General features: G+C 32.8%; 1 protein-coding gene across 4 annotated transcripts in view; it reads right to left on the bottom strand.

Annotated features, from left to right (window-relative positions):
• LOC130904056 (uncharacterized) overlaps nt 1-23,803 on the bottom strand; it is a 50,929-nt gene that overhangs the window by 18,779 nt on the left and 8,347 nt on the right. Inside the window, exons 1-3 of one of the 4 annotated variants that reach the window (XM_057816583.1) lie at nt 7,699-7,826; nt 3,513-3,766; nt 1,860-2,095 (exon numbers count right to left, since the gene is read on the bottom strand). In XM_057816583.1, coding sequence (XP_057672566.1) covers nt 1,860-2,095; nt 3,513-3,657 — 381 coding nt within the window. In that variant the 5' untranslated portion in view covers nt 3,658-3,766; nt 7,699-7,826. Of the gene's footprint in view, nt 1-1,859; nt 2,096-3,512; nt 3,851-7,698; nt 7,827-23,803 lie in introns of those variants that run through there. The other 3 variants (XM_057816582.1, XM_057816581.1, XM_057816584.1) reach the window with 3 other exon arrangements.

The following is a 23,803-nucleotide window of genomic DNA, read 5'->3' as shown; positions in this document are numbered from 1 at the left end:
GTTGCAGCCGCTCCACTAGTATGATAAAACTGTAATAGAATTGGTTCTATCCCCTCCATGATTGTTAAGAACGTTAAAATTCAATTAATAGATTTTGTACCGAAGCGAAATTTAAGCAATAAAGTTTTGCGAAATGTTTTAAAGTTTTAAATTGAATGGAATTTGAAATACTAAATGGAATCTGTATTTTTCGATACCCACATTCTAAAATTACTACCTTCACATTCTGTTTTAATATAATTTTTTCGAAATTCATCTAAACGTTGACCCCTCAAATCAACTCCACCACAAACCTATAATCATTTCGATATTAACTTTTAGCGCAACATCGTAAGAATTCGTTTCTTATTATTTACAAATTTTCCATTTTCGTGTCCATTAATTTGATGAATACCCCAGGCAACAGCCAGTGATTACTGAATTCCGCCTTCTTAGACTTAAAGACCAATAATTTGTCTTGCGTTACAGCATACGCAGACACGGATATGCGAGTTATTTTACGTAGTCCTTCATCTATTTTGTATTCATATCTCACAAGGTTTCACGCAGTGGCGGCTCGTAAATTTGTTCCTTTCAATAACCACACTTTTAATATTTGGATGTATGGAGGAAAAATTAAGTTCAGGGTAACTAAGGTTTCTAATTAATCGGTTGTATGGACGATTTACGAGCGGAGAAATTAGTAAGTACAAGGTGCAATTCATGTTGGAGGTATGTTGGAAAGATTAAATACATTGTCAGCTATTGGGGGCTAAAATTTTTGTTATCATCAGAATTAAGAGTAAAATTGCTTACCCTGTAACGTTTTCGCTGCTCACAGCTTACTTACTTTTCTTTTTATATACATTATACGATATAAACTTGGCAATTTCTTTTGTAAATAAGATATTTTGTCATATTACCTTTGGGCAGAAATATTTACATAATATATTTCATATCTCTTTTGTAGTTTTTTATATACTTGTTGGTGACATACTGGGTTCCTGGAATTCAAGTTATTTAGTACAGTTTAATTTGTCCTTTTGTTGTCCTATTTCTATTTAATCAAATTGAATGTTTGGTTTATTCTCTTTTGAGGTTAAGTCTTGGTCTACATGACGCAAGCTATTCGAAATTTGCCAGACGTGGTATAACTGGTTGCAAAATTGTGTTGCTTCCCTTAAGAAGGATTTTTGGTTGTTCAGTCCGTTGAAAGGTTGTTTTGATGAGTGATTTGTTAGCTGGTGTTTTTGAAATTGAGCTATTGTTGCACCTGGCTAGATTGTCGTCATGACGTGTGACCTGATTTTGCTCAAGAAGTCTGCTGCTCACTTCATTCAAATTTTCCTTTATTCTTCATTATAGATTTGATTATAAATTTTTAAATTTGGCTCCAATTTTATATTTGCTTCGCAGAGGATTTGAACAAGTAAAACCTTCCATCTAGTTTGGTATTGGTGTTCGGAAGTGTTTACTAAATTTGGTTATTGCCAATCTAGAATCACTAGAGCGACATCTGCATCTTTCTAAAGCAACAATTTTAGACTTTTCCTGTACTTTTGGAGAGGACAACTTTCGCCTGAACTCAGACCTACTCTCAAACTCAAAAATTTCTCCGCCGTCTCTATTTTCTGGACATGAAAATATTATACAAACTCCAATTTACTTTCAAGTGATGGTATTTGGTTCTAAAGTGGAACAAAGTTCTTAATATGATTTCGAAATGACCTCAGTAAAAGTAAAACAAATTTCAATTCCAAAAGATGTCAAAAATTGTTAGATTGTAACTAAAAAAATATTTTTAAAGTAGTTAGATACTTTGTAAGGAATTCAAACAAACATAAATTCTATACTTATTTAAAATCAATTGAGAAACTCACCGGAAATTTACTGGAATGCGTATGTAATCCCTGAGGAGTCACTGGACTAGATGTAGCTATTGGTTGATCTAGTACTGTAGCGCCGGGTATACTTGGTTCGTTGTACAAAGGATATGGCGGCATTCTGTACGGAGGAGGAATAACACCAGATGATTCTTCTTGCGCAATACTTGGTTGTTGGGAAAGAGGTTTTGGAGGAGGTACTGGTTTGTATGGCCCATAGCCATCCACCTCGACTGTAACAAAAGCTCTGATAAATATTCATCACCGAATATTAAATTTCTCTGGAAGCTTTTTAGTATATAAGTGGCGCAGTTCATAGGATATAAATATACAATCAAGAAACATATTTTCAAAATTAAGCTTTAAGATTATATATTTTCTATAAAACCGGTTTTATACGACCATAGATGTGTAAATATTTAGTGTTACGTAGAATTATATTAAATGATCTGTTATTTTACTTAATTTAGTGTAGTAGCAAATAACCTTACCACAAAATTGAAAACGCCGAATTCTTCCTTGTGTATCAATAACAATTTAAATGTCTGTACAATAGTTTCTAATTAAATGAGCCAACTGTCATTAAATCGTTTTGCCCTATTACGCCATATTTATTTGGAGCATCGAGTTGAATTAAAACCGTATAATTATAACCAAATGATAATCCAAATGAGCAATTCGCTTAAAATACTACGACTTGAATTGCCAATTCAAACCCATATTAACATACCAAGCGTTTTATTTCGAAAACTATAAACCCTCAAAAAGATAAAACGCGCCAAATGGAATTTATTATTCAAATTTGTTATGTAAGACTGATAGTTTTGAACTAAATTAGTAAAATATTTTTTTGGAAAAATATGTTACGATTGGTTATAATGAATCTTCGATAGAATTGGGAATCGTGATTATTTTGGTAGAGCCTATTTTGAATCAATTTTTCGTTTTATGGCATTTTATGAAAATTTGTAAACAATATTATTATCTATTAATTTGGAATAGGAAATAAAATGCAACAGGTTTGAAAAATATTAAAAAAAATTAATAAATAAAAGGGATAAAAGGGGGGGGGGTTCAAAGAAACCATCATAAAATTATACATACTGCCTAAAAGGACTAAAATCGGAACGATCTTGCACGACTATGCTGGATTCTGGATCCCATTTATTTTAACTGACTCCAACAAAAAGCTTTTATAGTTTGGAAATAGTTTTAGATACTTCTACAAGAATTTAAAACAATTATTTCAGAAGAATCACAAATTATCCCTATTCTTTTCAAACATTGATGATATACAATCGCTTAGTATCACTTTTTAATTAGTTTCAGCTGTACGTTTGTAACTGACCTTTTGGCCTCGATTTTGTCTAATTTGAGCGATCAGGACACTTGTCAAAGACTGAAGATATTGTAATAATTCGATTAAAATATCTGATTATCCAGGAGATTCTTTTTGTATTCTCTGCATGAGAGTATGAGATAGATAGTGGGCGTACTACGTAAGCGTGCAGCCCCAGACTTGGAAAATCGAGATGCAACCATCAACACACATCCATTGGTTACAAAACGCGAAGTTAGTTCAAAAATATAAGCGCTATTATAAAGTGACACTAATTATTTCTCATCTCCTTAAAATATACCTATACCTACCCAGTTTTTTAGTTTTAACCACTCTGGCAACATCTCCTGTCGATTTAATTTCTACATTAGGCGACGAAACCGGATTCAAAGAAGTCTGAGATCTTCTTAAACGTTCTCCATGTTTGACTTGCCTGACGGTTCGACCTGTGGCCATTACATGACGACATTCTTCCGAATATTTTAGTTCAAAATCTTTTCTCCCGGAAATGATGATCACAAATTTAATCGAATACTTTCACCGTTTGCTTTTTTTGTAATATATCCTTCGAAAGAGATTTAATTTTGAGAACTAATCAATTAAGTCTAGTCTAGTATTATTGAGTTGAAAACCGACTAAATACTAAGTACTATTGAAGGAAAAAAAAAAGAAATTTTAATCATTTGGTATTAGCAATAGACTGAGTTCTAATCAAGAGGTATTATTTCAAGAAATCCGTCGAGGTCATGAATGTAGTTCATAATTAACGATGAATAGAGTAGCAGGCAATTACTGAGAATTAGTACACTTATAGTCCGGGAAAGTGAGGTCGAAAAATAAACCACCTATCAATTACTTAGGACATTGAATCTTTTTACAGCCAAATTTATATCCAATGATAATTTATAACATACTTAAGAGATTGTATTATAGATCATTCTGAACCTTAGAGTTTTTGGCACAAGGATCCGCCGGAATAAATGAATAAAAACAGTTTTTAGTTGGTTGGTTTAGTTTAACTGGTCTAATAGTAGTTTATTGTACGGTAGCTAGTCATGTAAACATAAAAAAATTATTTTCATTTATTTTACATCGGTAAAATAGTTGTTAGATGGAAGTTAACATAATATTTAATCGGAAAAAAAATCTCAACTGACTAAATGTCCCGAAAAAGGTCGTTAACTAGTCATTGAAAGCTAATTTCATAGAAAAATCGCATACTACTAGAAAAATATTGTGCTTTAGGAAAAAATATACTTCTGACAGTTAAATGGAAGCTTAAATCGAGGAGTATACAGCTTCATTTTAATTTGCACTAAGCAAATATATCAATTTTTCTATTTACATCCCTCAAAAAGAGAAAAATGATTCTTCTAAAGGGGGATCAGCTGCTCCAATGCTTGCACCTTCTGCGCTTGTATGGTAGAAAATTCTAATTCTAGCAGGAAATTGATTCAATTTAAATAAAAATCACACATGATTCGTTTAGTTTTCATTTCTTCTACGTATAAATTATACTAATTTGCACCCTCAAGTGGAGAAAATATAAAAGCAACGTGCGTTTTGAAAAATTATAATCCTTACAGAGAAAAAATTAAATGGTAATGAAAAAAAAAACATTTGGATATCAATTAAGAACGAGCATTAATTGTAATGCACCAGCTGAAGAATTTTCAACCCTTAAAATATTACCCGAAGTCCAGCTCTTTTATAGACCAATTTTCAAGAAAAACTCAGTTTAGAGAAATTGAGTATTTGAAACTTTCCAAAAAACGTATTATTCTCTACAGTAAACTGTTTTTTTTAGTTATTGAGTTAACTTGTTTAGAAGCAACATTTATATCCTTATACAGAATCATCGATCAACTATAATTTTTTTATGTTTATTTCACAATTCAGACCATTATTTCTAACAAAGAATGCAACAAATCGACTGGATTTAATATGTTTTTAAATACAATGTTAACAACCATCTGTTTACGCGAATCAGTGTTATGGAACCGGCGAAAGATCGATGAATCTAATTTTTGCTTTGTTCAGTGAAATGTATCCAAATACTACAATGAACAAAAGTACTACTCCATTTGATCAAGAGATATCCCACAAGAGGAAGCATCCGTTATAAGTAAAAATAAACAGAATGTCAAAATTTGATATATGTACTTCAGAAGATTTTCATCATCATTATCATCAAGCCTTTCAATTATGGCTATCAATTTTAGCGCTTTAAAATCCTTTTTTGAGGTGGATTACTCCTCGTTTTTTATTTTTGTTTTCTTTACAGTTTATCGTTTGTTTTGGCTGCTTTTGTTACTATTTTCCATTCTCTTCGCTTCCTGCATTTTGCCCAACAGTTCTCTATATTGAGTGCTGTTATTTCCTCTTCTATTTCGTTTCTCCAATTCTTTCTCGTCCTGCTTCTTCTCCTTGGCCCAAATGGGGTCTATTGCGTTATTCTTTTGATCATTTCAGTAGGTTTTCTTCTCATTATATGCGCCCAGCTCAGTTGAGTGCTTTTATGTATCTCACTATATTTTCCTTCACCAGCTTTTCCTCTATATCTTTGTTCTCCTTTGCTTTCCTTTCTTCCTCCTGTGTTATGTTTGGACTTGTTTTAGGTCTAATTATCATTCCATCGGTTTTTCTTCTTCTCTTTTATTGATTATTGTTGTTTCCATCGCATACGTGATTACTGGTCTTATCAGGGTTTTGTACATTTTTATTTTGTTTTATTTAGTTATATTTTTGTTTGTTCCAACGTTATTCCTAGATAGTTATAGGTCGATACTGTTTCATAATTGTATTTTTTAGTTTTCAGTTGGTTTGTTCTCTATTCTGGTTATTCATTTTTTGGGGAAAATCATTTAAGAAAACAAAACGTTTCAAGAATTAATATATTTTTTTAACGAGAATATTTTTACCACCAATGTTCTGTCTTCCCAAAACCATCGATCCTGGAGCGAACGCAATCTCCAATAGAGTCTTTTTTTAACGATTTAGTCTTTCAAACTCTTAAATAGTCACTGTTCATATTTTTTTCCCTTTTTAAGAGCGCGTTTACGAAAAAAACTGGTTACAGCTGGTGCAGACAAGTGCTCACAAGGACGAATAAATATCTGCATACTTTTAGGTGTTGTTGAAATATTTTTTTTAGCGATTAGTCGGCAAAAACTGATCTATATATTTGTACAGTTGGTTAGTTGACAGCACGGTCGTACATACACCTCTGGAAATCAACCGAATTTCTATATAGCGTCTTGGTTCTCTCACTGTCCGGATTCTAAGTGTTTGAAATAGCCGTGGCGCGGCGCTGCTATCTAGAGATGTATGTGAGTCGAATTGAAAACTGTTTCCCAAGAGAACTTATTTGGAACAAGCAAGTTAAACTTCATTGTAATAGAACGCATGAGGAAAATGCTGTTAAATGTTGGATTTTCTTCTGTAATAATACATTTGACTGCGAGAAAAATCCTATCACTCAATTGAGTAGGATAACACTAATGTAATGACACAAATCAATTTCTAACAATAATCATTTATATAGACGTACAAATAATCATCAATTTCTATTGGATACATTCGTGACATTTCTTCAATAAATGCTTCAATTCTATTTGAATATGAATAATGTCTTTTGAAAAGAAATTCCCCAAAATACCATTATATGGTATCACGAATAGTCGCTCAATATTTTGAGTATGAGCCTCACCTAACATAACCTAACCTAACCTAACTTGAACTAACCTAACCTATCTAAATTTTTAACCTCGAAAAAGTATGTGAAGGAATAGTTTCCGCGCCCTATATATATTAAATTACTCAGCATAATTTTCGGGCGTACGTAACCTAAACTAAATAATTACCATATATTTTTTTGATCAAAAAGCAATGCTTCATACACACACATACACAAATTCTCAGAATTTCTTTTATCTATTTTTTTCAAAGCAACAAAAGTTTTTTTGCTCAAAAAAGTACAACTATAAGGTTAGGTCTAGCTTAAAATCATATGGATTTAATACTCATAACGCCATCTATGTGTCAGAATACGAGTTGTTTAGCTCATCCAAGCTTCAGCCAAGTGTAGATTTTTTATTATAATAAAAATGGAAAATTGTAGTTGATGAATAATTTCGAAATTTGATATATAGGACTAGATTTTGAATCCAAACAATTTTGTTTCTTATTTGCTACTGAAAAAATATTTCACTATATAGAAAACTAGATTCATAGTGACTGAAAATTGAAAACCGAGGCGAAGCCGAGGCAATTAAGTCGACAAGATATTCTCACCTTTCGTAACTTTATACCTATGTATGATTAGAATGAAAAAAATGAAAGTTATAATCATGAATATATGTAGTATTCTATTTATCAATAATACTTCGATAAAAAACTAGTATTTCATCGAAATAATTCCCTTAATAACATTTTCGACACACTTTTATAAAAAATGAATGAATTTAAAGAAAAAAAAATAATCGTTTCATTACTAACTATACCGTTATGTCGACACTATAAAAAAATCCATTAAAAAATGACTTTCACATGTGACGCAACCGCCCGCAACCGTCGTCACCGCGTCAATTTTTGAACGTTATCAAGTTGGTAGCGTCAACAGTACTGAAAACTTTTTCTTAATAATCATTGTTTGGTAACGAGCTGTTGTAGAGGGGATTAAATCTGATCTAAGATTGCGATATTTATTATCATAAAACACTAACTACGGGAAACTGCGTAACTGGTGCGAGGAGAGCTATTCTCCGTGAATTGTTTCGTTAATTTATGTTGTATCATTAAATAATTATTGTTTTTAACGAAGCAGGATCGGTGTTAGTTCAGGTCTGGTTTGTAAAAGTCTTGAATTATAATAATTAAGTAGTTTATTCGTGCAATTTTGTTTGTATCACATAAAAATGAAACAGGACAATTACAGACAATTCTTAAGGAGTCGAAACTTCCTTTATAGCTAAAAAGAACCTGCAAGAGCCAATATCTTCCGAGGAGAGGTTGTATGCAACTATACCGTCTTGTTTGCAATTCATTTTCTTTTGAAATCGCGTATTTAGACACTCTGCCAAAGTATAACAACTACATTTAAAAACAATCTGTTGAGAATTGATCCAATTGACAGCTGACCCGACCTATCCCGACCTTGACCCTATTTTGTTTTATATAGAGTCAAAGTTGGTAACCATGTTCATGTTAATTTAGTTAAGTTGGCAGGCGATAAACACTTTTTGGTATGTTCACGCGACAGCGAAAAAGTGAAATGAAATGGCGACAGCCAAACGTGCTCTAAATTTAATCTCAAAAATTGTTAAGTATTGAGCAACAATCCGACGATTGTTTAGCAAGAGTTTTGTTAATCAAAACAAGTATTGTCAAACGATTCAAAAGGTTTGTTCATTTCAAATCAAATTGAGCTTTATTTTTGTATTCAAATCGTGTCGCCACATGCCAAAACTTTGTTCATTAATTTTCTTTCACAGAATTGTAAACAAACAAATAAGCTGCTTTTATATAAAGTCCTGAATATTTTTCTTATTGAAATTGTAAAAGTTAGATACTGATTTTTGTGTACATTTTGTCAACTTTGGACTTCATCATTTCTTAACAAAGAACCCAAACCCACTGAATATAACAACACAATCACAACAAACAAAGCTTCAACTGCCTTGACGATCGTATAAATGTTTAGCGATTTGTGATTTTTCCGTATTTACTTTGATAAATTACCTTCTGGTACATATTACCATCTTATACAACACTAAACTAATTAAACACTTTTTAAATAATTACACACAACCTCACAAACTTTGTTCGGAAAGTGAACTATAACAATATGGCTGCCGGTTGTCTATTGTCGGAACAAATTTGACACGTCTCGCGCATGACGTCACGCTGGAATCAGACTGTTTTTTTGGCCATTCAGATTGGATTGAAGTTGTACGTTTTTACTGGGTTTTTGTTTATTTGTGATCTTTTTTATGTTTAGGGTTGACCTAACTTATTATTTTCTTGTAAAATATTGTACTCAAATACTTTGGTATTCAAAATGAAAAAGACTTCACGAAGAAGTTGTCGAGATTATAAAATTAATTCGAAATATGGTAAATGAACGTCGCAAATCATAAAATAACACATACAATTCCTATTTTTTTTCCAATGATTATATTTATTTTATGTTGTTGTTGATTCACTTGTAGAATTATAAACAAAAACAGTTTTAGTTTATTCCATTTCGAAGAGGGTAGTTCCATATAATAGTGTCTAGGTTTAAAACATTATTTATTTACTTATATATAATTCGCTCAAATAAATAAATAAATTATACCCATAATATATCAGAAATAATTCAATAACAATCTGAATAATACATATATAGACATGTCTTAGTATCAAATATTAATTTTGGAATCAAACTAGAACTTTATACTTTATAGGTATACAGTACACATTTTGATTCCAACGTGACGTCACATTGTGCGAGAAAGATCGCGCATGTCTGCGCATAGGCATATGTATATCGTGAAAACAATATAAAACAGATGCATGTAACGTCATCTATCGCCTGATGTCTAAAAGTGTAATGGCGACATAAGAAATCGTTCAGATGACAAAAGCCGACTGATTATTTTGAAGAAGTATCAACCAAAAAATATTGTTCGGTTTAGACTGTTGACTTTGGCAATGTTGAACTACGAAATTAATAAATATTAATAATCCAAAAATTTTCTCAATATTGGAATTTTTTTAAATAAATAAATACTTTTTCAATCTCAAATAAACAAAATTCCGACGTTTCCGATTTCATTAGAACATCCTTTTTGCCTTCACGAAATTTTTAACAGTCTCTTTGTATAACAAATCGTTTTTTTTTTGTGGGAAAACGCCGGATTTAAAATGAGAAATGAGACTCATTTAACGGAAATATATTTTTCATCGCAGTAATATTTCATCGAACTAAATGAAATCCTTGGAAATGAGAACCACATTTAAATGTATTACAAGAAGGAGACTTACAAGCTTTTAAATGAAAATCACAAGAAAATATGGTTCAGATTTACAGACCAATTTTTGCAACTTTGAAAAGTATAGTACTATTAACTTTAGAATTAACTTTTAAATTTAGCAGATAGAAAAGCAAAGAAACAAACAAAAATTTGATCATCACCATCGTCATTCAGCTCCCAGTAGGGCGACTGTCGGTGTTTCAGCAGTTTTTTCAAAAAGATACTCACGTGGGTTTCGTCAATTTCCATTTTTATTTCATTTTTGGCCATTTCGGCAGCCTCTTTCCAAGTTGTAGTTCTTCTCTATATTCGTACAGATCTCTTTTTGTTTTGACACGTATTATAATTAAATGCTTGTGTGTATGTTGACCCCTTATGTTCGATGTCACTTTGGTTATATTCCATTCCTTATAATGGCCAAAAAAAGAACTTTTTAGAATTCATCAATTCCTTTAAAACCTAGTACATCGTATATTGAAATGTCTAAAACACGTCACTTGATAGATTCTTTGAGCCGGAACCCTATAATTCCGCTCAAAGACTTAAAAGGTCTCCGAGAGGCTGCGGACGCTAGGAACGCTGTAAGATTTGGTTCATTCTTGTGTTGGTAGCCATGAAAGATGGAGATTCCATTTGATTTTCCCAAAAAAGTTTGCAACGTATGGACCGTCTGGTCAGCCATCGTTTTCGAACGAAGTGATGCTAGGATTAAAAAGTTTTTTGAAGCATTTTATTGATAACACAAGAGTTGTTCAAAAAACAAGGTCTCCAAAAGGCTGCAGACGCTAGGAACGCTGTAAGATTTGGTTCATTCTTGTGTTGGTAGCCATGAAAGATGGAGATTCCATTTGATTTTCACGAAAAAGTTTGCAACGTATGGACCGTCTGGTCAGCCATCGTTTTCGAACGAAGTGATGCTAGGATTAAAAAGTTTTTTGAAGCATTTTATTGATAACACAAGAGTTGTTCAAAAAACAAGGTCTCCAAAAGGCTGCAGACGCTAGGAACGCTGTAAGATTTGGTTCATTCTTGTGTTGGTAGCCATGAAAGATGGAGATTCCATTTGATTTTCACGAAAAAGTTTGCAACGTATGGACCGTCTGGTCAGCCATCGTTTTCGAACGAAGTGATGCTAGGATTAAAAAGTTTTTTGAAGCATTTTATTGATAATACAAGAATTGTTCATAAAACAAGGTCTCCAAAAGGCTGCAGACGCTAGGAACGCTGTAAAATTTGGTTCATTCTTGTGTTGGTAGCCATGAAAGATGGAGATTCCATTTGATTTTCACGAAAAAGTTTGCAACGTATGGACTGTCTGGTCAGCCATCGTTTTCGAATGAAGTGATGCTAGGCTTAAAAAGTTTTTTGAAGCATTTTATTGATAATACAAGAATTGTTCATAAAACAAGGTCTCCAAAAGGCTGCAGACGCTAGGAACGCTGTAAGATTTGGTTCATTCTTGTGTTGGTAGCCATGAAAGATGGAGCTTCCATTTGATTCTCACGGAAAAGTTTTGAGTCTACAACGTCTGGTCAGCCATCGTTTTCGAACGAAGTGATGCTTAAAAATCGAACGTCACCCAAGCCTGCATTAATTTTGAGATACCTCTTAGGATAAGACAAGGTTTGTACAAGGGAGGCCCTTGGGAGGGATGCATTTCACATGAAAAGTTGCAGTGTATCATTCAATACGAATAAACACGTTTTCCATTGCGAAAATTTGTAGGAAACTTTATTTTTTGGACAAGCCTCGTGGCGAATAAATTTTATACACACGTCTGATTTTCGTATTGAAATAAAACGAAGCATAACATCCGAGACGGATTATAAATTGTGTAAAAGAGAAGCGCGTAAAAACATAATAGAGCTTGCGAATATTTCCGTTGAAAGGAGGAAAATAATTGGTTTTTAAGAGAGAAATAACGCGGAGGAGGTATTAAATTCGTAAATCAAATTTCTACACCGAGTATTATGAATATCTTTCAGCTTTGCTGGCAGGATTTAAAGGATTGAGTGTATTTTCTTTTCTGTGAAAAACAGAGACATGTGTGTGACACGAAGATAGATGTTTTTTTTACTGATATAGAGAATTCGTGTGGATATTTTTCATCCGTGTTAGTTTGAGAACCATCAGAAAAGACGGATATCTAAGCTTCATACAACATAGCTTTTATACAAGGGATATTTTAAAACTATTTTATTAAAATCTACTACATTTGATTAACAATTACTGTAAAATTGAATTTGTTACCTCAAGCCTCCATTTGCTTTGTCTTTTCAATGTCAAAAATTATGTCGGAGCCTTTTAGCATACAAAATCTAGTGATTAGGAGGAATATGGACGAATAGGAGACGTTGAGCGGCCAAAAATGTGTGAATCGGAAGTGACTCATTTTTCAGGCCTTTTCCTTCGCACATCCAATTGCAAAATTTTGAGTTTCAATGCAAACTATTCTGGAATCGCCTGTTTTCAATTCTCGTCCTTAACTAACTCCTGACATGACGAATCAATCAATTATACCGTCATGTTTATGAATTGGGACATTCTGTAATCATTAAAAAATTGGTGTATGAAGATTGGCGTGTTGCTATTGTTGAACAATCATTAGTCTTGGCAATCAATCAATAATTATTCTTTTTTCGAAGCGTGTTCAGGATGTCTTACCGTTTTAATTAATGGTATTTATGCACATATAATATCATAAATTGTCTGAATCTTCTAGTCAATAAAGGAGAAAATTATATATTAGAAGATGGTGTTTCATATGTTAATTTATGTTAATATATTATACCGTTGTTTTTCATCGAAATACAAGCAACAAAATGTTTATTCATCATTCTTTTTAATTGATGTTTTGCAGTTTTTCAGTGCAATTTTATACAGTGGCCGAGTAAATTATAAACTTGACATCTCTGTTACTTTGCAATTTCTTTTCTAGAACAATCTGATCAGAAACGTACCAAAATTGGTGATTTCAATAATTTTTTATCAGTTTTCTTGAATTTTCATCAAAATAATACAGTAAAACAATTAATTTATAATAAAAAATGATCAATTTAGATCAGCTTATGGTTTTGGAAGAGAAGGTAGTTGATAAATTGAAGAAATAGGTAGTTTTAATAATTTTTCATCATTTTTCTCGAATTTCCAAGAAAAATTACGTAATTTCTAGCAAAAAAATTATCAAACTAATTCAATTTGTAACTTTAATGTAAAAGGTAGTTAGAAAATCCAGACGGAATAAAGCAAAAGTAAACTTTGTGGTGGTTTCATTCTTTATGGATCTTTCTGGATTGCCTTTTGTTTTAAGCAAATTTTTTTATGATAGTTTTCATATGAATTTGTATTTTCCATAATAGAGTAGAACAGATTCCTGTTTGGTTATATTTAAAAAAATATAAATTCAGTTTTTATATACGTTAGAGCGTAAGCTCCTTTTTATTCAAATCTGTTCTACCTACTCGTTCCTTCTTAAGTTATTTTCATCTGTGTTCCCGTTTCCTTCTTCATTATATCTTTTCCCGCAGTTCTACAGCTGCCAGGTTGGGAGTTTTCACAACAATCACCACACTACAAACCCAACCTCAACTTTAACATCTGGGAATCCAGTTGGGGGCTGCAACCATCCCAGATTTCCATAGATTAGTCCCAGCCTTATCAAGTCTAAGTTGTGTTGAAATTTATAACCGCTTTTGTCCGTTGTGCATGATCGTGTCTGGGAATAGTTTTAGATTGTTTAATTTTTATTTTAATTTAATTCGTAAGCTTTCTAATTCCAACTTTTCCGCTTTTTTTTTATTAATTTTTAACGTCGTTTGTTAAAAAGCTGGTGGCGTCCAATTTAATATTAATTGTTCACCCCTGAGTACCAGTTTTTATATACTTTAACTTCCTGAGGAAGAGTCTCCAGCCGGGGATTTAAGGTTACAAAATTTTCTTTTCACTCGAAGTGTAGAGAGGAAGAGGAAGATTTCGAATAAATTGCGAGGTTTTATTTTATTTATTTTCCCCACAGCTGCAATAACACAATCGATTTATAATATAGTAATGAAAAGTTTGGTTACGTTTTATTCGATAGAAAATGTAATACGTTGATGTTCAATTATGATTTGGATCCTGTGGTCGCTATGGAACACGAATTTTCCAAAACTTTTCTTAGCATATGCGTCCTATAACTTTTTGAATATTGATTTCAATTGTCTCTAGTTTATAACCCCCGAAAAAGTAATCCAATCGGAATGAATTTCAAGATGTTTGAGGCTAATTGATTGGATCAAAACTCAAAATCATTCTTCCTTAAAGAGTTTCTTTGAATGAATGACCGTAAGCGTTCGGTGTCCAGTGGCTACGTTCTGTTGGAACCATATGGTAGGAATATTAATGCCAGCTTCTTGAAGTACGAAAAATTTTTAAACATTATGAATTTTTTAGCCATATGGACAAACATATATATTTACAGTACTACAAATCTTTTCGGCCTATGTATTATTTGTTTTTTCTCATCGATCGATCAACTGACTTCACAATTCTTCTCCACAGGTACTTTTGCCCTCCAATTCGGTTCTACCTATGTAATATCCTCCAAACTTCTACCATTTTTCTTTGGTCTTCCTCCTTCTTGTATCACTCTTCAATAACCCTTTTTGCAAATCTATTTCCCTTACTTATTTATACAAATCGTTCAGTTTTTCGTTACTCCTTCTTCTCAAAAGTCCTACTTGTTCTGTAGTCCCCCCAAAATTTTTCTCAATACCTTCCATTCCCATATAACCAGTTTTGTTTCTTCAACCTTGGTTAAAACCCATTTTTCACTTTCGTGTGCAAATGTTGGTCGAATTATTGTTGGGTATATTCTAATTTTGGCTACTCTAGATCTTATCAACATATTCAATGATCCCAAGGCTTTACTTCCTTTCGATAATCTTTTATTATGTTTTCCTTTTTCGCTTTAATCTCTATGTATTCTTTTCTACCTTTTCTCTCCATATTTTTTGCAGATCCATCTAGTTGACAGAATGCTCTTTACATTTTGCTTTGGTTTTGGTTATTAGAGCTAAATCGTCTGCAAGATTGATAGCGCTTCAAAAAGTAATTTTGCTTCAGCCGATTGGAGCCACATATGATGGTTTTTTGTCTTCAATTCTTGCATAAGATGATTCTTGAAAGATTTCAAACCAAAATAAGCTAAAATCCATTTCATTAATGGGAAAAAACACAATCCCAGTTGCTGAAAAAGGCGACGAATTAATTGATTTCGATATTTTCCGATGTTTTCTTGTACAGTGGTTACAGCTTCTTCATTGTGTATTGTTGGGCATCTCACGAGATGGTTCGAACAAAGTCCATTGTTATTAGAATGACCTACTCTGAAGAACGATTATTTACACCATAAAATGAACATAGTGGATGATAATTGTGACCAATAAAACCATTAATTTGATAAATAATTTCAACAATCGCTTCTCTTGTGTAATTTTTAGTATCATAAAATGATGTTGCTTCGGAAATTGATGTTCGAGACTTAAAATCACAATTTCAGATTATTCTAAAATCTATATAAAGTTTTTTATGATTATTTCAGTGGCTCCAAATGATATTGATACATTTCATACATATGAATTATATTACAGACCAATGAATCGTTCTGGTTTCCATATAATTCAATGGAAATTATTATCATTGTTCAGATGTGATTTCGATCTGTCGATGTGGAATATTTTAATAGGGATATTGAGTTGTCACAGTACAATAAAAATGAAACCGTTAATAATCGAAAGGAGTCAAAAAATAAGAGTTATACTTAATTTTTCATATAAATGAGTTTGATAGATGTAATGGCGTTAGTCCCACCGATTGACACCACCGTTTTGTATAGTTGATTCTTTTTTGAACTATATCTCAGATTGTATTCTCAAAGCATCCTTTTGTGTAGATAACTATAGGTTTGTTCCAACCTGCTAGTCGGGACAGTACTTGGAACGGTTATCGGAAGCGTTTATAGATATTTTCGTGCACGGTTCAGAGACCGAACACACGCAGACCTGTAGACAGACCACCAAAGAGGTGGTACGGAAGCTGGAGTTCAGCTTCTCAGGAAGATCCAGGAAGAGAGCCAAACGTACTGGATTAAACAGGAATTGGTACTATTGAAAGAGGAAGATGAAGAAGATGATTGTTTGTTTTAGTGTTGTCACCTTCTGTGTTGAATATTTTTCAAATTGTACGTTTGGGAACAAATATGAACTGGGATCTACTTGGCACCACATCAGTCTGTCTGTCTTCCACTCTTAAAAGTTTCATCTTGAGAATTGAAAATAGTGATTCAGAATTTTCTGCATTTAGAAGACATCTGTTATGGATATTTGGAAGAAGAACGAAATTTTTTTATAAAATTTTTGCAAAACTTGGGATACTCCGTACTTGTAGAATGTAGAATGAGATATTTAACTATCGTAATAAAATATCTAAAAAAAGAGATCAATATGTTGAAATATGAAGATAGATAATAAAAAAAAACATGAGCTTTAATCGAGATATTAGATTTACATAATAAAAAATATCAAAATTACTAATTTATATCGAAACGACATCAAAAGTAGCGGTATTATGTAAATTAGCAATTCAAATTGTTAATCTGATTAGTTTTTTTTACAATAAAAATAAGAAAATGATGTAGTTCATTGGAAAATAACATAAAAATGAGGTAATTGTGGGAAAAATTAATTGAATAGTGTATGAGATAGTAATATCATATGAACGTTTGAAATTTTATCCCACTGCTGAATATTATTTCACACAATAGATAACGATAGATAAATACGTTTGTTATTCACGTCTGAATCAATGATCTTGCCAATATACGAGGTATATCCACGTTCTTATTTCTATCAGCGGCAGTACTGCGATCGCTGAAGAGATGTCTTACTTCTTTTAGATGTCAGCATTAATACCGCCGCTTGTGGAATCAGATCTTTGAGTAGTTTTCTAAATACCATTACATATATCGGTAAATTCGCTATAACGGATCCAATGATGGAATATAAGTCAGGAGGAAAGGTAGATAGCAGCAAAACTAACCTACACGGGCTGAGACAAGCAGAGACTCATCTGGGAAACTGTAACCAGAGTAGAATGTACCAACCTAAGTAAAAACAATCTACGAATACAACCAGGAGTTCTATTGGGGCACTGTTGTCTCAACAAACACCTGAAGACGCTAGATCTGGCAGATGATCCGTCGTGCAGATTTTATTGCACCGAGGACGAAACCTCTATCCACTTTCTATCGAAGTATTGAACTCCAAAGCACTACTATTAAATAGAAGACGAAGATCTTTGGCAATTTAAACCATCCCACATTCTGAACTTTTTAAAAGAAGTGGGATTGATAGATCAGTTGTAAACACTGGGTTTTCCAAATCCATAGGTCATAACATAGGTCAGACAGTTTAATAAAGAACTTGATCAAGTGGACCTCTTTGGTTACTGTGGAACTAATTGGAAAGAATCTTAAGCGAAACCGTAAGTTTACTTTGCTCACATTGGATACCCAAAAATCTTACTGAGCACAATGAGTATCGGATGGGCAGTGTACTAGAATCAAGATGGTGATGAATTTTATTCTTGGACAGTCACGTAGGATGAAACTTGGGTAGATATCTGACGAGAACACAAAAACTAAACGGCACACTTTGTCCTCAACGAAAATTGAGCTTCGGTAAATCTTGTCACCTCCAAAGTAATACACATACACATTGTTTAAATGACAACCATCACGTTTGCGTACATTTTCAAAAACTTTTCGAAGAAGTTGTCGAGGAATACTCCTGATCTTTTCTTCAATATTGTTTCTTGAATCTGTCGAACGCTCTTAAGATAACCCCACAAGAAAAAAATCAGGTGGGGTCAAGTCAGGGCTCCGAGGTGGCCATTCAATATCACTCCTTCGCGAAATCACCTTTTCTGGGAACAATTCATACAAAGCAGCTAAAGAGTTGTTTGTGGTGTGCGATATGGTCCTGTATAATTTATTTCCTACAAATATGTATCTTTAACGACAAAGACACATTTTCTTAATACATAAAGCTGAGATTAGGTACCAGACAGACTGTAAGTTATAAATAGTGAGTCAAAGTCAAAAAGGTTTCAATTTTTTATGTGTTTTAAAAAGTTTTTAAAAAGTTTGAATAGACTGTGGTAGTTAGGCCGTTTGCATTCGAATATATTTCTATTTATTTCAAGAAATTTATGAAGTAAATAAATCTCACCAATTCACGCCACTGTTATCGCAGATTTTCAAGTAGGAATATTTCAAAGAAATTGTGTACAAACGCCTTCCGAAAGCTTCAGCCAATAGAAATGCATTCATGTTTACGATTCGATGTTTTCATTGGTAAACAGTGGAGATGATGAGTCCACGTGGACTGACGGTTTTACCGAATTTTATACGGGGAGGAAAGTTACGAAATAGTGGTAAATACAAGCAGCGAAGTTTTATGAAGAATACATATTGTGCCACGCTATAACCATCTTGTAATGTCGAAAATTAGTTTAACATTTGTAGGTTTTTGTACAATAAATATGGTTTCTTCGTCTGTACGCGTTTCTTTATATATAAACACGAAATTTTTCTTTGATGAAAAACGAGTCTGTAAATGTTTAATGACGTGAAGTACGTGTTGGCCTTCATAATTATCCAAGATGGCAACCGTAATATTTCTGAAAGAAAGATCATGACTATGCCTCGGGGTATATAAGAAAGGTAAAAATTCTTTCACATAATGTAAGTAATTATTGGTTCAGTTATGCAGCAAATATCGGTATTTATATGTGTTTATATTTGATAAATGTGTTTCTGAAACTCGATACAATCGTTGGCTTCTTCTTTCCTCACCGCATATTGAACCTAGGTATATATTTAATCTTCCCAACAACCTTTGTTTACTTAGTATACGCATTCTAAGAAAACTTTCTCGTTTATGAAGGAAGATCCAAAAATAATCGAAATTTCCAAACAACTTTATCATTTTCAAAATACTTTTTAATACAAGTCGCCGATGCTTATACTATTTTGTAGAATTATTTAGCAACTTCTTCGATATTGAAGAATCGGTGGAATATTTTAAAGCGTGGTAATAAGAAAAAGTCACATGGGGCTAGATCAGGCGAGTTAGGTACTTCGGGCAGTGTATCCATACCAATCTTTTGACCTGATTATTGTATGTGCAGGTGCATTGTCATGATGAAAGAATCAGTCTTCTATTTGCCAAAACTGAAGTCATTTTTGACACGAAACATATTTTAGGTACTCACAGAGTTAGTATTCCCATTTAGTTAAAATGACGCTATCAGTGAAGCAAACACCCCCTGAAAGACTGAACGATAGCATGCTCGGCCTGTTTCTTATTAATATTTAATTCCTAAGACACAAAACTTTTACTAGAGGAGCTTCATTGTCCAGAGATTGTTGCCCTCACTGAACATTGGTTAAATAATAATGAGCCTGTTCTTGTCCCAATCACATAGAAGTACTATGATCATGTCCACAAACAACGACTGTTATGATATAATATCTGAGAAAGCTTTCGAATTTTCTATCGTCCACAACAAGACTTATGATTATGATAAATGGTTTGTATTTACAGAAGACCTGACGCTGACGTGCATACTTTTTGTCACAAACTACCGACCTTACTGGAGTCTTTACCTCTAAAATGCAAACTAATTCTATGTGGCGATCTCAATATTGATTGTTTCAGTGTGTGTGCTGGTCGAAAATGTCTTCAGTCAATTTTGGATTGTTTTGGTAAGACCAGTTCTAGTACTATAGGCTATGTCGTGTCATCGTATGATCCAGAATCCACCGAATGTACTGCCTTTAATTCAGGTTTCTCCAGAAGCAGCGATAACAAAATTTTCGGTAAAATCCAATACTAAAAATGCTTCTTGTAAATTATGCTTTTCGGAAAAAAAACTTCATGCACAGTTGTGAAACAACTGACTGGTAATGTGGACTTCGAATTTTCTAGATTCTAACTAGTCTGGAATCCAATTCTTTCCCCGTCAGCCGTATGAAAAATAAGCAAAATAAACTCTGATCCACTTAAGGTAAACGATCTTTATCGCACATAAGGAAATTCTCGGATAGTGTCTTCGTCAAAAATTACGTGGAACTATACAGAAACATGTGTTAAATTAGATTAGAATTCATACTTAACCATGTTTTTAGCAGTGATTATGTTTGATTGATAATTATTTTAAAATCATTGACTTGGATAATTAGGTAAAGGTTGGGAAAATAAAAATACTGTCATTTCCGTTGTCATTGGTACAACTGGAATCATGAAACTGTCTTTCCCAATATTTTAAATATTAGTATTCTGATATTTAAATCTTAATATGTTATTTCTACAGAAATAGATTCTCTATTATAAAATTCTGTCCCCCAGCAATTCAATATCTTCAGTTTAAATCATGGATATGGCAAACTTTCGATTTGCACAATTTTCCTTTGGTACACAGTACTTATATTTTCTTTACTGTTTCTAAATCTAGTACATTAGACAAAAACGAATGGTCATGGGCGAGGAAATGATTATAGATCTTATCAAATTTTTCTACATCATCTCTTGATTTGTTAAAACCTTCCACCACTTATAGACCTGTGAAATTTCTTTGCTTTTCTTCAATAATAGATGATAAATAATAATCATCTAAATCACTTGAGATTTTTAAAAGTATTGCACAGCTTTACTCGACTTTGTAAAATCAATATTATTAGGATTGAAGATGTCAAAGAAATATTACTAAACGCAACTGGTTATTAGAAAATATAACTTTTAATGAGTAAACAGTGAAACAGAATTCGAGCTTGAAAAACTCCAAATTAACATTAATTGCTAATTAAGGATGGAACGTTATTAAAAGCTCTCGTTGGTATTTAGATAAAGTTATGAACTAAGTGACTAATGAGCAAAAAATTTTTCATAAAAACCTAATAAAACGAGGAATGCGTTTCCATTTACAAATAGATCTATAATTAACACAGAAAGATTATTGAAATAATTAAGAATTCGAATTAGATAAGATGATTCTCCAATAGACTGAAATTGAGTATCTAATTTTTTGTCTCATCTAATTAATGGTTTCTAAATAATATAAATCTAATCACATTTATGTTCTATTTATATACGGTATGGACTTATTACATAAAATCATCATTTTAATTAGTAAATAAATTTTTGATCTTGAATTTTTGGTCTTGATGACCTCATTAGTCAAAGTCATAAAAATAGTGAGTCCCAACGATTTTTTAAACAGAAACACCGAAGATAAAAGTTGTGAAGTACCTGAACATTTGGAATATTTAAATAAAAAGAACAAAATTATTTTCTGGTATGCCTCGTAAAGTTTTTCTGTATGATAAATGACAGATACGATTTCGCAGCTTGAAGTTCTCTCAAAGAAGTTCTTCATTTGAGTCTTATTTTTCCGATTATATGACAAAAGATGAATCATCAAGAAAATGGTGAAAGTTTTGACCACCAAAATCAAGTTTAACAACGGAGGCTTTTCGGTCCTAATTATCCAGTCTGAGGATTTGCCTGCAACCGTACGAATCAAGCTGTGCCTATTTATTTTTCTTCCTTTGTCACAGTTCAAAGTGCTCCTTAATCTACGAATCTCTATGTCCATGGATCTAGTCCTACCAACTTTTTATCAGCCAGCTCATTTAGTGCCTTGTATTATAATCAGCAATCATACTTGTAAAGCTTATTAATGCCGTTGCAGATGTGTACAATATTTAGCGTATTTTACTAAGAGGAAGGAGTGCCATTTCCTTGGAATGACATCCAATTCAAAAGCCTGATCTTCAAGAAACATTTGGTTTTCTACGAAAGCTAACCAGCGCCAAACCGTCCTTTATTCGAACTCAGTGTATGTAAATTAAGTTGCCTTTAATGAAGATGTTTGAAATAATACACATCGTTGCAAAAAATGTACCCAATACTTTCTGGCGGTTGACTTCCTACATTTCATTGAGTCAATCTCTGTCGTACCAAAGGCCCACCTTAACTGCTTTCGTCGCTTCAAAAATTTTCAACCGCCGATCCATTTTTGCAATTCTGGGAACAGAAAATAGTCCCATGGGGCTAAAACTGTCGACTAGGATGAATGACGTAGCAATTAAAACTTTAATTTATTAATTTTTGTTATTGCAATAACGTGTGTGCGAGCTGCATTTTCTAGATGAAATACAACGTTCTTCTCAGCCAAATGCGGCCGTTTTTGCTAGATTTCTTCGCTTAAACGTTGCAATAAGTTCGTATAATACTCTCCGTTGATAGTTCTTCCTTTTCCAAGATAATCAATGGAAATTTTCCCACGCGCAACCCAACAAACCGACGCCATTACATAGCCTGCAAATGGAACGGTCCTTGCTTTATTTGTAGCCGATTCTCCCTTTTCAGTCCATTGTCCTAACCAAATACTCGATGAAAACATCTTCTTTTTGTTTCAATATGACCAAACGCGGCACCCAGTTAGCGCATAGTTATTTCATGCCAAAATTTCCAGTTAATATGATTAATCGCACTTTTTGATATGTCTACTATGTCTGGTAGTTCACACACTTTCAGTCAACGATCATCCAGTACCGATTTGTGGATTTTCTTCAACATTTCTGGATAGGTCACCACATTGGGTCGACCACTGCAATGCTTGTCTTCGCAGGTCGTACGTCCTCGTTTAAATTCTGCTACCCAATATTCTAAGATCTTAGAATTATTTACATGTTCACAAATTCACCAAACAAATACTAAACAACGTGGTATCTTCAAACTACGGTGGTATTTTCGAGCAACTACCACCATCTCTAGGTCAGACCAGGTACTTCTGGGAACATACTTGTACTTTTGTATCTAAGAAACAATAGGGTTCATTACTGGACTCAAATAAATTACTTGTCCAAATCATGCTCAAATTGTGCTTGTCTACTCCTGCTCTTGCCTAATCACTCTTTTTGGATCTATTCGTTGCGTTGTAATAAAACTAATAAAGACAACGAAGATGACGTGGAAAATGTTAACTTAAATGAAGTGCATATATGAGAAGATGTTTTTTTTTTTTTGGAGCATATAATACTCTGAACTAAGAACAAACTTCACATAAGTTTCTGCTTAGTTGATTTTAGTTAATTAAATGATATAAAGAATGTACGTAGTTTTACTTTAATTTGTTCTCTGTTAATTCTACAAGAAATTGTCTACAGTAATCGATTTGATAGATAAATTCTACAACGTGAAAGTTGAGATAAATGAAAATAATCGCGTAGAATACCACATAAAACTGGAACTAAGAAGATTATCCTAGTTGAAACTAAAAGTTGACTCTTACTAAAGGAACTAGTAGATTGTTAAGCGAAGTAGAAACAGTAATCATGCCTTATAAGCTGCCCACAAATTAATTGCAACCATTTATTTACGAAGAATAATCATCGTTTTATTCTTTATATGGTGTATTTCTTTAAAAAATTATTGCTGGAAATCTATTAATTCTAATAATCATGTTATTCTTTATCAAATTTT

The sequence above is a fragment of the Diorhabda carinulata genome, chromosome 2, assembly GCF_026250575.1.
Source record: "Diorhabda carinulata isolate Delta chromosome 2, icDioCari1.1, whole genome shotgun sequence".
NCBI lineage: Eukaryota > Metazoa > Arthropoda > Insecta > Coleoptera > Chrysomelidae > Diorhabda > Diorhabda carinulata.
This window is presented reverse-complemented; position numbering and strand designations above follow the sequence as displayed.